The 13671-nt window shown below is 29.8% G+C and overlaps 1 protein-coding gene across 8 annotated transcripts in view; it reads right to left on the bottom strand.

Moving 5' to 3' along the window:
* Positions 1-1627: 1627 nt before the first annotated feature.
* Positions 1628-13671, bottom strand: part of LOC126746905 (tropomodulin) — a 152485-nt gene continuing 140441 nt past the window's right edge. For 4 of the 8 annotated variants that reach the window (XM_050455319.1, XM_050455326.1, XM_050455327.1 and 1 more), the window contains one exon: positions 1628-2339. In XM_050455319.1, coding sequence (XP_050311276.1) covers positions 2260-2339 — 80 coding nt within the window. In that variant the 3' untranslated portion in view covers positions 1628-2259. Of the gene's footprint in view, positions 2340-8519; positions 8584-13460; positions 13545-13671 lie in introns of all 8 variants that reach the window. The other 4 variants (XM_050455322.1, XM_050455321.1, XM_050455325.1 and 1 more) reach the window with 4 other exon arrangements.

The following is a 13671-nucleotide window of genomic DNA, read 5'->3' as shown; positions in this document are numbered from 1 at the left end:
ATCGTTTCTACAATCCACTAAGTACTAGGTTGACAAAAGCTTTTTAGTACTATCTGCAGTCAATTTATTTTTATAAAATAATTGAATTATAAGTTATGTTTTTAATCTTTGAACTGATTTGTCTTAGAACTACAGTTGAGGCAAAACCGGGTATTTTCCATATATTTTTTTCGAAATAAACACAACCTGTTGTTTTAGGCTGCGATATGGTGCGTAGCTACCAGCGAAAAACAAAGCGTCGAAGCTGGTTGGAAAATTCCATGCTAAGAGCAATTTAGGCCGACTTTGAACCTTGAAAAAGGAGAAATAAATAACGGTGTAATAGCGTCTTAATAAAACTATATGATAACTAAATATTCCTTCTTCGATATTTCAGGCTACGAATAAGATATCGAGATACGGTTTTCACTGGCCTACTAAGCTATCATTTCACTGTGATGAAATGAAAAAAGTCATATTATTGAATTTAATTTCTTAGAGAATTTTGCAATTTTCTGTTAATAGATCAAAAAACGCACTTGCGGCAATACGTAGAACTAGACATATCACAGATAAGACGGATTTGATGGAGGAATAAAGGAGTTACAGCTGTTTATTTAAAAAAAACATTGAATTACCTCCCACCACTTTATTTTAATAGATACGTCACAAAGTGTAAAACAAAAATTACTCGAAAAAAAAATCAAAAATTAATTACTTGAAAATCTAAAAATATTTTGCATGGTATTCTTTTCGCCAGCTTAGTTATAAAATTTTTTACCGCAAGTCTCTACGAAGAATAGTTTCCAAAATACAGCACTTTGCATTCTTATCTGACCACCCTATACCAGGTCCACAAAAATTGATATAAATTGTACGCTTTGTGAAAACTGGGCCCATGAAGTTTGGCTGGATGAAGATTTGAACGAGTTCCAATGCGACACATGTCTAAAAGTACGTTAAATCAAACTTCAAGCAACTTTTTAGCATACGGTTTTGCCCTACTATGGGAGTAACATTTTTTTAATGTTATTTTTTTAGTTATCAGAAGTTTTTTTAAAATGTTTTGTAGGTTAAGTTTGTATATTAATGTTCAAGGTTTGTAGTTGGCCAATTTTTGGTTATAAATAAAAAATATTTTCGATTCAAATAAAAAAAATTTTCCTTGGCTACCCGGCTTTGCCCCACCTTTCCCTATGGTGTTAAAAATTAGTGTTCTAACTAACAAAGTCTATATATTTCAAATATATATACTTTGATGTAAACTTAAATTTTTAAAAATATTACATGATGCAAATTTTGCATCTATATTAAGATATGGTATAAATTCCTGGGGAAGGGGATTTGAGTATGTTGTATAGAAGTTATTCGTGTAATTTGGAAGTTAGATTATTTAAGTACACCTAAAGGTATTTTAAGAGACCTATTTATTAAGATAGTCTATGCCTTATACATTTATGAATGTCTTATGGTCATCTTTAAAAAGATTAGATGAAACTAAATAAAAAAATTTAGATAAGATGCTTATAATATTTATTGTTTTGAATTATGATATCGTTTTACTTTATGCAAAATAAAGGTTCTATTAACGCGTTTCCATGACTTAAATTATTTTACCGTCGTAACATGGAAAAACCAAAAAGAAACACAAGCATGATCAATTTTATTTTCATAAATTAATATACGCAAATATTTTCTTAAATACCTACAAACTAAAATACAATGTCGAATACAATTACAATAAATGATCATACGAGAGGCGCCAAAAAAAAATTTGTTTCCTCTATCTAATAAATTAATCTATGACTGAAATATACATACGTTAAAAACCTATTTTTTCGGTAATTTTTATAATGCTTTTTCTTCGAAATAGAAAACTCTACGGCTAAAAACATATTCATTGCATTTTAAATGGCAGTTTAGTATAATATATTCAAAACCAACGCGAAGCCTTTAAACCTACTCGACTAGTTATCTCTTGATTTTTTTAAATACAAAAAAAACAGTTATTATGGTAAAAATCCAACAGTGATGAGCATATTTTCAAAGTACGGTTTATACAGAAATATTGCACAAAAATCTGATTTTAATGTAATAGTGTTTTTTTTTTGGTAAAAAATGAATTTACAATATCTAAACTAACCTTATATAACGATAAAATGATACTTATGTGTATTAAAGTGAAGAAAAGATGCGCCTGCGTGACCCAATCGGTGATACCGAAGCTTATGAGCGTCAAAATAAAATGTCAAAAATACCCAAGGGGCGTTTCGGTCTTTTCTAATCCTTGATGAAGCTGTGATGGCGAATGTAACCCACGAGGTAATTAGACGGTCTCCTTGTGGTCCGATCGACACGAACTGGAAAAAAATTTGAACGAATTTAGTGAATTTTTAAGCTGCAAAAATATTTATTTTTTTTTAAAGCAAATAAAGCGTAATTTAGCCAGCGGAATATTCATACTTGCAATTGATCCCAAAATGCGTAAAAAATGTATTATTTCATATTTCATATTTTATTTTTTAGGCACCTTCTAAATGGTCCTATATTTTTCTTACGTACAGTTTTGGCTAAAAGTAAAGCAACTCTAGCAAAACTGAATTCTGGCCTTTGGAATTTTTTTTTAAACTTTTGTAAAAATAAATTAATAAATCTTATGTAATTCTTAAGCTTAAAAACAGCTTTTTTTAATATGAATTTAGAAATTCTGAAAATTTTGGAATATACTAAAACTGGCTAAAATATTTTCAGGATGGTGGCGCTTTCGGTTATACCGAAAGTAACAATTAAACAGGTAAATGAAATAAACAGATAAGACACTTAAGCAACATAGACGCCGCTTGTTAGTGTTTTGGTAGTCATATCCAGTTATAAGAGTCTATTTAAGGTTATAAAGTCAATTTCAGGTTCACGACAGAATCAGAATTAAGTCACTAATCGATTTCTTTACACAAAACAATTTTTTTCTTATTACCTAAATAAGCTATACCTACCTACCATTTTAGTACCTACTCTTATTTTTTTAAATACCCATGATCTTTAGAAAAAAAACATGAATATCTTCTCTACTTTTTTGGAATAGCCACATTTTTTATATTATATATGTTACCATAATTTATATTGGAATGTTTTCTCGTAAACAAAACTTTTAAGTCATTAGGCAAAGAATTAAAGAATCTTGTAGCCAAATAGTTTTTGGATTTGTGCTCTATATCTTTTTTTGTTAAGGGAACTACCATACAATTTTTCTTATACCTAGTATTTTGCTGATGCAATATTGGTTGGATATAAAGAATTAAAATTTTAGAAAAATATAGTTGCCTTATTTCAAATATTTTTTCTTCTTTGTATAGTATTTCTGTTGAAAATAATTTTAATTTATCTAAAATAATCTTTAGAACCCATTTTTGAATTACTTCTAGTTTTCGTATGTAATTTTGCCACACCATTCCCCAATCTACAATACCACAATTTATATGAGAATTTATTAACGGATAATATAGGTCTGTAAGTTGTGCAAGAGTCAAAAAAGATTTCAAAAAAGAAAAGCGTGATATCAGATATCCTATTTTTGGTCTTATATGATCTATCTGCTTATCCCAGCGTAAGTGCTTATCGATTATTATACCCAGATATTTGATATTATCTGTTTGTGCTTTAACGTGTTTAGAAGTATTTAAATGCTGAAACTCAGGTAAGCCATCGGAATACGATGCAAAGCGAATGTATTTTATTTTACTTTGATTATTGTTAATTTATTAATTTGAAACCAATTAAATATATTATTGAGATCCGATTCAGCCAACTTTCTTACATGAGACCAAGTTTTTCCAGTATAGAAAATCGCTATATCATCGTCAAAGCTAACAACCTGCCCTCTCCAATCGCCCATAAGTAAATTATTGATATGAGAGTAAATAAGAGTGGTCCCAAAACAGTACCCTGGGGTACTCCACACGCAATAGGTTTAACATCACTCTTTACTTCGTCTAATTTGACGTATTTTACTCTACCCGTTAAATAGCTTTGCAACAAATTATATACGCTACCTCTAATACCAATTTAATTTAATTTTTTTAATAATGTTTTATGGCAGCCCGTATCAAACGCCTTTGCTAAATCAACAAAGACGCAAAGAGATGGTGTTGTTTTATCTAAGGCATCATATATTTGATCTATAAGGGCTACTCTAGCATCTTCATAATATTTTGTTTTTCTAAATATTCAGTCACTCTATGCTTAATAAATTTTTCAAAAATTGTTGATATATTTGAAATGAGGGAAATTGGCCTGTAATGACATAATTCACTTTTAGAACCCCCTTTATGTAATGGTTTGATTTTCTCAATCTTTAAAATCTCACCAATTCTAAAGCTCATATTTATTAGATTGCAAACAATTTTTTTTATTTCTAGAGAATCTTCTTCAAGGGATTCAGATCGAATGCCGTCTGGTCTTCGGTTTTTTTAAATTTTTAATTGATGGATTATACTTTTAACTTCTTTTAAAAAGAATAGGCTTTTAGTTGACCATTCGGCGTTTTCGTAAGATTTTTGGGGCTTATTTATTTGTTTGGCTAAATTTACACCTAGTTCACTAAAATAATTATTCAAACTAGCTGCAATTTCTTGCTTATCTATGATAACTTCATTATTAGGCAACGTTATGCTTCCTAATGCCGTTTTCATCCATAGATTGAGATTGGTTTTTGGGGACGATTTTATGGTTTGTTGATTTATACTCGAGTTACATAAGAAAAAATATTGATTTATTTTCTTTATCGATTACAAACGATGCTACCCTTTGCGATACGCTGCACCAAGAGAGCGAGACGAATATTCCTCCTGGTCAAGCGGACATAAACAGTGTTGCCAGCTCTTCCTCCTTTCACGACAACCACGTATAATTAGATGTTTTAAGTTATTGAGATCTAACAGTTTTTATACTTTAATATTTCATTTTGTGTAAATTCTTTTTTGGCTTTATTTACATTTCTTGTCATTTAATTTTTTAGTTGATTGCTCTGTGATTTTAGTTGCATATTCCCGCGATCTTTTAAACACTCTTTATATAAAGTATTTTTTCTTTTTATTTGTTCCAGTAAATTATTTGTTATCCACTCAATTTTTGTATTACTTTGTTTTATAATTTTTGTATTTTTAGCAACGTAATCTTTTAGTGTATTAACAAAATTTGACGTTGTGATGTCAAGACTTAGGCTTTGGTAAAGCTAAGCTGGTCCATGATTCCTTTTCTAAATCGGCTCTCAATTTTTTATAATTTATATAGGTTTTTGTAGTTTTTTTTTGTAATTTGTTAAAGTAGGTGTCAACTTTGTTACTTTATATACAACACCCAATATATTAAAGTATTTTTGAATTTTACTTTAGAATCCAAATATTTATTTGTATAGTGCCCTATATCTAAGTACTATACTATACTGGCTTTTACATATTTCTTTTATGTCAAAAATGATATAATAATCTCTCCAAACGAAAATCTAAACATATTCGAGAGAACCCGGACCAATCTAAAAAGGTAAAGAGCTTATTTTTCATCGCGAAGTCTTTGGATATTATCACTTCTAGCGAGCAGCTTACCACGGGCAGAAGCACACAAATTTCGCAATGACATAAGGAATACTTTAAGGACCAACTGGTAAGGAAACCACCAAAACCGAATCTCCAGACAAGAACAGACTGTACTCAAAGATTTAAAAAGGGACACCAATATCAAGATTCTACCAGCGGACAAGGACAACGCAATATAAAAATGAATATAAACTACTAAACAAAAATCATTCACACACAGTAGAAGGAAGAATTTACAGGGTTCTTACAGTACGCAACACTTGCAGGACGCACTGGACTTCCACTAGAGGGACTGATGAACCTTTTGAATGTTTGTGTTATGACATCCATAACATTAATCTCTTTAAACCCAACCCCCTATCCCCCAAAACCTCCCTCTAGGAAATCTTAAACGGCAACCGGGGTTTAGTGATAGAAATACATATCTTTCGCAATCACATCTTTAGATAATCACAAAAGTAAATAGGGCAATTTAATCAGGAAAAAGGGCTCTTTTCAATGAGAGTTTAAAAAAAAGTGACTTTCCATTTGAAAAAAAAAGTTGGGGTTAATTTAGACCCCCCCTGTAGGTGAAAAAATACAAAAACTATCTTGAAATGTGAAAAAAAAATAAACAAAAATCGATGGGTCTCAGGAATTTTGCGAGATAAAATTTGATTAGTTTTAACTGAATTTATTCCAGTTAAAGTCACCACACTGTATGTATCCACCTCTAAACATTAAACAAAGCACTAATACCTAAAAATTATTTCCCTACATCTATCACGCTTTTCAACCTTTTTGGCAAATTCAGCTTTACGAGGAGATTTCTTTAAAATGCACTTTTAATTCGCCTTTTGGTAAGTATCGTTTTCTACGGATGCCTTATGGTGTAAAATCCGCATCCGAAGTTTTTCAAAAATATATCAGGCAACATTTGAAGAAACATAGAAGGTTGTATGTCATATATTAATGATTTTTTAATTTGGGGATCTTATAAAGAAGAACATGATTTAAGATTAAAACAAGTTCTTAACAAATCACGTGAAATTAACTTTAAATTAATTTTATTTAAATGCCAGTTCCGCGTAAACAAAATAAAATTATGTCCCACATTTTTTTACAAAGTGACAGCCTGATGAAGAAACAATTTTCCCGAGTGTAAAAAAGATGTAGACAGATTTTTATTATAAATTTGAATCAGCTATGCATTAAAATTTATTCCACGCATGTCTTTTGAAACTGAAAATTTAAAAGTTCTATTTAAAAAAAAAAACTATTTGACATTGGAATCAACAACAAGAAACATTTAATCATTTGAAAAATATCTTTACTAAAAACCAATTTTGCAGTTTTTTTATCACAAAAAACCTAATACACTATTGGTTGATACATCAAAAATGCGGAGGTGTCTTACCCGTTTACTACATTTCAAAATTTTTAACAGATACTCAAGAAAAATTGGGCTCAAATTGAGAAAGAAATGTTTGTTATTACATATTCTTATTTACGCTTCTACCAATACATTTATGGCAAATAAATAGATCTGGAAACAGATCACAAACCCCCTTTTTAATTTATATTCAGCCTTGTTCTATTATTTATTTAATGATGCATTATCGAGAGCTCATGATTTTTTTGTACACAACAATACAGGTTATCCAGATTATCTTTTTCAAAATAAAATTTAAGCTCAAGTTTTATCAGTTCAGTCAAGTTTACCAATTTCTCAACAATACATTCAAAAGATAAAAAGTCAAACAAAGTCGGACTCAGTTTTGCTACAAATAATAAAAATGTAAAACTATATTTTGTTATTAAAGAAAACTTATTTCAACTCTTCGAACGAAAAAAGTCACTTAGGTAGAGAAAAAACTATATATCGCGTTTGTACCCTATTTTATTGGCCGAATGGGTCACAAGATATTAATTATTTCATGTCAAATTTTAGATCTTCCACTATATTTTTTAACTTGACTCTGAAAGAACCACTCATTAATTAATCATAGGATACCAGATAGAGCTTGGAAAAGGATATTTTTAAATTAAATGGAAAATGTTATATTGGCATTGTTTATTATAATTCAAAGTTTCCCGAAATGCCTAGAAAATACCGTTACTTCTAATTCCAATAATTTCGCATTTAAAACATATCTTGTCACTCTTCAGAATACCTAATTAAATCATTTCAGATAATGACACTCAGTTATGTTCAGATATATTTCATAAATTTTCACAGGGATTTGATTCTACTTACACCATTATTTCCCACAATCTAATGGGCAGGTAGAAAAGCAGATAGGTACAATTGAAAACATATTTAATAAATATTTTTATGGTTAAACAGATCCCTTTTTTAGCTCTATTAGAGTTACATAATATTTCTAATATAGATAACAAGTTGTACTCTCTAGCACAATTCCTGCTTAGTAGAAATTTAAAAAGTATTTTACCATTTACGGAAAAAATATCTAAAACTAATAATTATCACTAATACATTTCATGAAAATAATTTCAAACAAAAAGACAAAAAAAAGTAAATTTTATTTTGGCCGAAAAACACATAAATCATTTCCTTTAAAATTAAATCAGAAAGTATTAATAAGTGTTGGTCCTATTCCAGTGATTCTTTCAATTTTTTTTTTTCAAAAATCCTTTTATTTTACTCGCTTAGAAATAAAGAATAAATGCCAAAAAGGCTTTTCGTATTCTTTTTTAAGGAAAATTTTTAAGTTCTGACCAATACCAAATATGAATATTCAGCATTTAGAGCTTGAGACGTACTAAAACTTAAAAAAAAAAAAATAAAATGTTTGCTGTCACTAAGTAAATCTACAGTCATAAAAAAAGCATATTTCAAACCTGCAAAATAAATAAATAAAATAAATAAATAAAAATAGCAAAAAAAGCGATGTACCAGCACCAGAGCGTCCCGAAAAGCACCAAAATCCCCTAAAAAAACAAAAGTACCTACGGTTTTGTGGTTTACGCCCAAGTTATTGACTGGTCGATCCCAACCGAGACAGGCGGCGTTCTACAGGGGAAGGGAAAGAAAAAACATACAACAAACGTCATTTTACATTTGGAAAATGGAATTACAAGTAGAAAAATTTACACCAATTTTGGACTGTGTCTGTATTTACTTTTTTCCGAATTTATTTATTTTTACAAATTTCCTTTCATCTAAGATTGGTGTGAAATCCTTAAACAAAAGACGATTAGTGTGGTTAACGGGCGTAATACAAAATAACAAAAAAACCATTAGTATAGTTAAAAGTTGAAATGGTGGATTACATTACAAAAACGTTCTATAGGGAAATTTTATGTTCCATCCTGTTGTTTTTGGGCGTTGGGATAGTGCACTGAAAATGCCGACTATAATAATTGGATTTGTACAATTAAAACGTTCAATTGTTTATCGTATTTTTTACGTAAATTGGCCCACTGTATACGAGAAAAACATCAATTTACGGCAAATACCATTATATGAAATAAGAAATAAAACTCCGGACTGATTCGTAAACAAATTTAATAGTCTAACTGAAAGTATGAAAATACGATATATTAATGGATATTAAGGATAATATTAGGACACAAAGAAATAAGAAAAGTTGATAGAACGACCGATATGCTTCCCGAAATCAAATTAGCCGACTGACTTAATTTCGCGCCGCGATCATCATACTCCTGGGTTTGCCAAATAGTTCTTGGACGCTTTCTTACTATATTAGGCATTCTCAGAAATTTTGTATTTAGTCTAGGCGAATTGTACTTTTTAGGGAAAAAATTGTTATCCGGAAACTAACGACAGGAAAAGGTTTGGGGGGGGGGGTATCAGGAACGAGAAAAAAATTCATGCAGGAGCAGGTTAAGGGAAGTAAAGTTTGGGGGGGGTGAAAAGGGGTGAAAAATTGTACCTTTTCGATTTGCGGCGAAAGTTGACGTCAAAGAAAAAAATGTATAATAGAAAAATTGTAGATAATAAAAAAATCTACAACTTTTATAGAGGCCACTTTGTGACATAACCTCAAAATTTCCAAGAAAATCGCGAAAAATTTCTTGTTTTTTAATTTTTTTGTTTTTTATTTTTCATTTTCGGACAAACACTGATTTTGATCAAACTTGGCAAAAAGATACTTTCATGTGTCCTTATAAACCACAAATTTTTTCAAACCGAAATATTGAAAATTTTCCGAGATATTAAGTTTAAAAAAAAAAATGACGTTTTTTTTTTCAATTAAAATTTGTCCTTCAAAAAATCGTCGTAGGAGTTTCATCCAGGTCTCATTTTGTTTGTTTTTTTATCTCCTTTCAGATAAAATAAAAAAAAATAGACTTGCCTTTTAAAAATGTGCTCAAAAATGCAAAAAACTAAAAAAAAATTTTTTTTCAAAAAAATTTTTACAATAGTTGTTAAGAATTTGTTTAAATTTTTTAAAAAACAAAAAATCTAATTACACTATTGAATTCTACGGGAAAAAATACAAAAAAAAAATATTTTGTTATTTGATCGTAAAGTTAATTTCTTGATAATATTACTATAAACATTCGATTGCATTGATATACTTAATACTCCGGCTACTAAGGGGCGTGGGATCTCATTGATTTTACTATTTTTACGATTAAATTTCACATTACTTAATATTTTACAATGTGCTGAGTCTATTTTCGAAGGTTTTAGGAATTTTTGGCAAAATAGACAGTTTTTCCTAACTTTCCAAAAAAAATTAATACATTATCGGCTTACCAACTTATAATAATGCATTTTAATATTTTTAAAATTCAAATAATCAATCACAGTAAGTTGTTTGGGTAAAAAATTATACGGTTGAAGTTATTATCAACAAATACCTGGCTTTTGTAAGAAATCATTATGCCGAAAACAGCTGCTTCGTATTTGATGAATACATACACGATGAGGCAGGTGAAGAACATTCCACTGCAGTTTCGACAAAAGCAATGGAACGTTTAAGACGAAAAAGTTCTTCAAACTTTCCTTCTTTTCGTCTTGAATCTCACACAAGAATAACAATTCCTCAAGATAAATTTTTGTCAAACGATAAAAATAAAATTGAATTGATAAAGCAATTATCTACAGCATTGAAGTTTGAAGGCTATACAGTTCAACAAGCAGAAGAAGATGCAGATGCTATGATTATAAAGACAGCAGTAGAGATCGCTGATAGCCACAAAATTAAAAACTCCACAACAGGAGTTGATGAATATAAAGAAACTGTTGTTGTAGTTGGCCAAGATATCGACTTTTTTTCCTTAAAGCAGGAGGAGGCAATGTAAGTGACAGTATTTACTCTTCAAACAGTTTTAAGTTTGAATGTTATCGGTCTATTGTCGCTTTTTTACATTGCTTCACTGGATGCGATACCATATCTAGTTTTGCAGGTAAAGGTAAGAAAACCACGGTCGATTTGCTTATAAAAACTCGGAACTTATCAGATTTAATAAAACCTTTTTACGAGCCCAATACAGATCCAAGAACTATTGCTCGAAATGGTTGCGCTTTAATTGCATCAGTTTATAACGCTAAGGATACCACATCTGCAAAGCCAACCTTTCAATAATTAGAAAAATTACCATTAACTGTTGGAGCAGCTACACAACACTCATACAGATCGTATTATCAGCTTCAAAAGTGGCTTGGAAATGAAATGAATGCGACGAAGTGGGGCTGGAAAGAAGTAGCTGTGAATAACTCTAAAATGCTCGTGCCTCGTTTTACAGACATCTCACTAATACCTGAAGAGCTATTAAAAAAAATATCTTGTAGTTGCAAAACAAATTGTTCAAGCAACCGTTGTGGATGTCGTAAACACGGTTTAAAATGCACCGTATTGTGCACACAATGTGAACACACAGGAAAATGTTCCAACGTACAAGTAATTGAAGATTATGTTAGTGATTCTGAAGACACTGTGCATGCTTTCGAGCAACCAGTATTTCCTTGGATCAAGAAAATGTAGAGTCTGAGCAATTTAGCGATGGAGAAGATTTTAATGATGGTTAAGAAGAAATAGAATCAAACGATTAATTACAGGATGACGATGCAGCGATGAATTTAGTGAAAAGACCGAGATTAGCTTAATAGATTTTTATAAATAAAGTCAATAAAAAAATATTTTAGATAAAAAAAATGATATTTTTAATTATTTACTTTAATAAAACACATTGATTGTAATACATTTAATAATAAATAATTTCAAACATCCCTTTTTTTCATAAAATTTATTGTGTATTTTTTCTGTTATACCATCCAATCAAATACTGTGATTGATTATTTCAATTTTAAAAATATTAAAATGCATTATTATAAGTTGGTAAGCCGATAATGTATTAATTTTTTTTGGAAAATTAGGAAAAACTGTATATTTTGACAAAAATTTAGTCATACGGCCTTGAAGAAAGCGAATTTGGCCACAGTAACCTTCGAAAATAGACTCAGCACATTGTCAAATATTAAGTAATGTGGAATTTAATCGTAAAAATAGTAAAATCAATGAGATCCCACGCCCCTTAGTAGCCGGAGTATTAAGTATATCAATGCAATCGAATGTTTATAGTAATATTATCAAGAAATTAACTTTACGATCAAATAACAAAATATATGTTTTTTTGTATTTTTTCCCGTAGAAATCAATGGTGTAATCAAATTTTTTTGTTTTTTAAAAAATTTAAACAAATTCTTAACAATTATTGTAAACATTTTTTTTTTATTTTTTTAGTTTTTTGCATTTTTGAGCACATTTTTAAATGGCAAGTCTATTTTTTTTTTATTTTATCTGAAAGTAGATAAAAAACAAACAAAATGAGACCTGGATGAACCTCCTACGACGATTTTTTGAAGGACAAACTTTAATTGAAAAAAACGTAATTTTTTTTTTTAAAACTTAATATCTCGGAAAATGTTCAATATTTCGGTCTGAAAAAATTTTTGGTTTTTAAGCACACATGAAAGTATCTTTTTGCCAAGTTTGATTAAAATCAGTGTGTTTGTCCAAAAATGAAAAATAAAAAACAAAAAAATTAAAAAACAGCAATTTTTCGCGATTTTCTTGGAAATTTTGAGGTTATGTCACAAAGTGGCCTCTATAAAAGTTGTAGATTTTTTTATTATCTTCAACTTTTCCATTATACATTTTTTTCTTTTTACGTCAACTTTCGCCGCAAATCGAAAAGGTACAATTTTTCACCCCTTTTCACCCCCCAAAACTTTACTTCCCTTAACCTGCTCCTGCATGAATTTTTTTCTCGTTCCTGATACCCCCCAAACCTTTTCCCGTCGTTAGTTTCCGGATAACAATTTTTTCCTTTTTTGCTTAAAATTGGTACAATTCGCCTGGACTAAATGGAGAGTTTACGCATAGACATATTTTATTATTCAGTTCGTTTTTTTTATGGATTTCTAACACATTATATTTTTTTGAAACAGTGTAAAATGAGCTTTCTTTCCGGCGTATCTCAAATATTCTACAGAGGTTACATTTTCAAACCCACAGTACGTATTCTCCTTAAAAGTAAACATTCTTAGGCCCTTTTTGCTTTAAGTGTATTCACTATAAATTTGATTTTTTGGAATAAATCGGATTGGCTTTGTGTCCAAAATATGATCAGATACAAAGATGGAAGGCGTTTCGATATTTTCCTAAATCGTCCACAGGGTATCTTTTGATGGAACAATTTTTCACGCAATTTTCTTTCACACTTTTTTCGATAATAATGAAATTTATTCCTTAATTTTTAACGTCCTGAAAATTTCAAAAGAATGCTATCCAGAGTACGAGAGTTTAATTATTTTTTTTACTGAAGGGGTTAGTATATACAAAAAAAAGAACAAACAAAACGGGCATAATTAGTAGGCGAAAGGCTAATATGGCAGCCCCTAATACACAAAAATACCTTCTTTTTTTCACTTGATTAGGTGCGACTTATTCCTGTGGGTAAAGAATCTAAACTGGAGTCGCATTTTTAAGTCTTTCCGAACTGTTGGGGGAAAATAATAATGAAAAAAACAATACAATTAAAGTGTTATACAGGGTGTTCTTTAATCTTGTATGTGAAAGAATTTTCTTTGATATTTTTTTAATGAAAAAAGTGATTAAAGAACATC

The sequence above is a fragment of the Anthonomus grandis genome, chromosome 18 (assembly GCF_022605725.1).
Source record: "Anthonomus grandis grandis chromosome 18, icAntGran1.3, whole genome shotgun sequence".
NCBI classification, from domain to species: Eukaryota; Metazoa; Arthropoda; class Insecta; order Coleoptera; family Curculionidae; genus Anthonomus; species Anthonomus grandis.
Note: the sequence above shows the minus strand (reverse complement) of the source record. Positions and strands in the feature narration are given on the sequence as shown.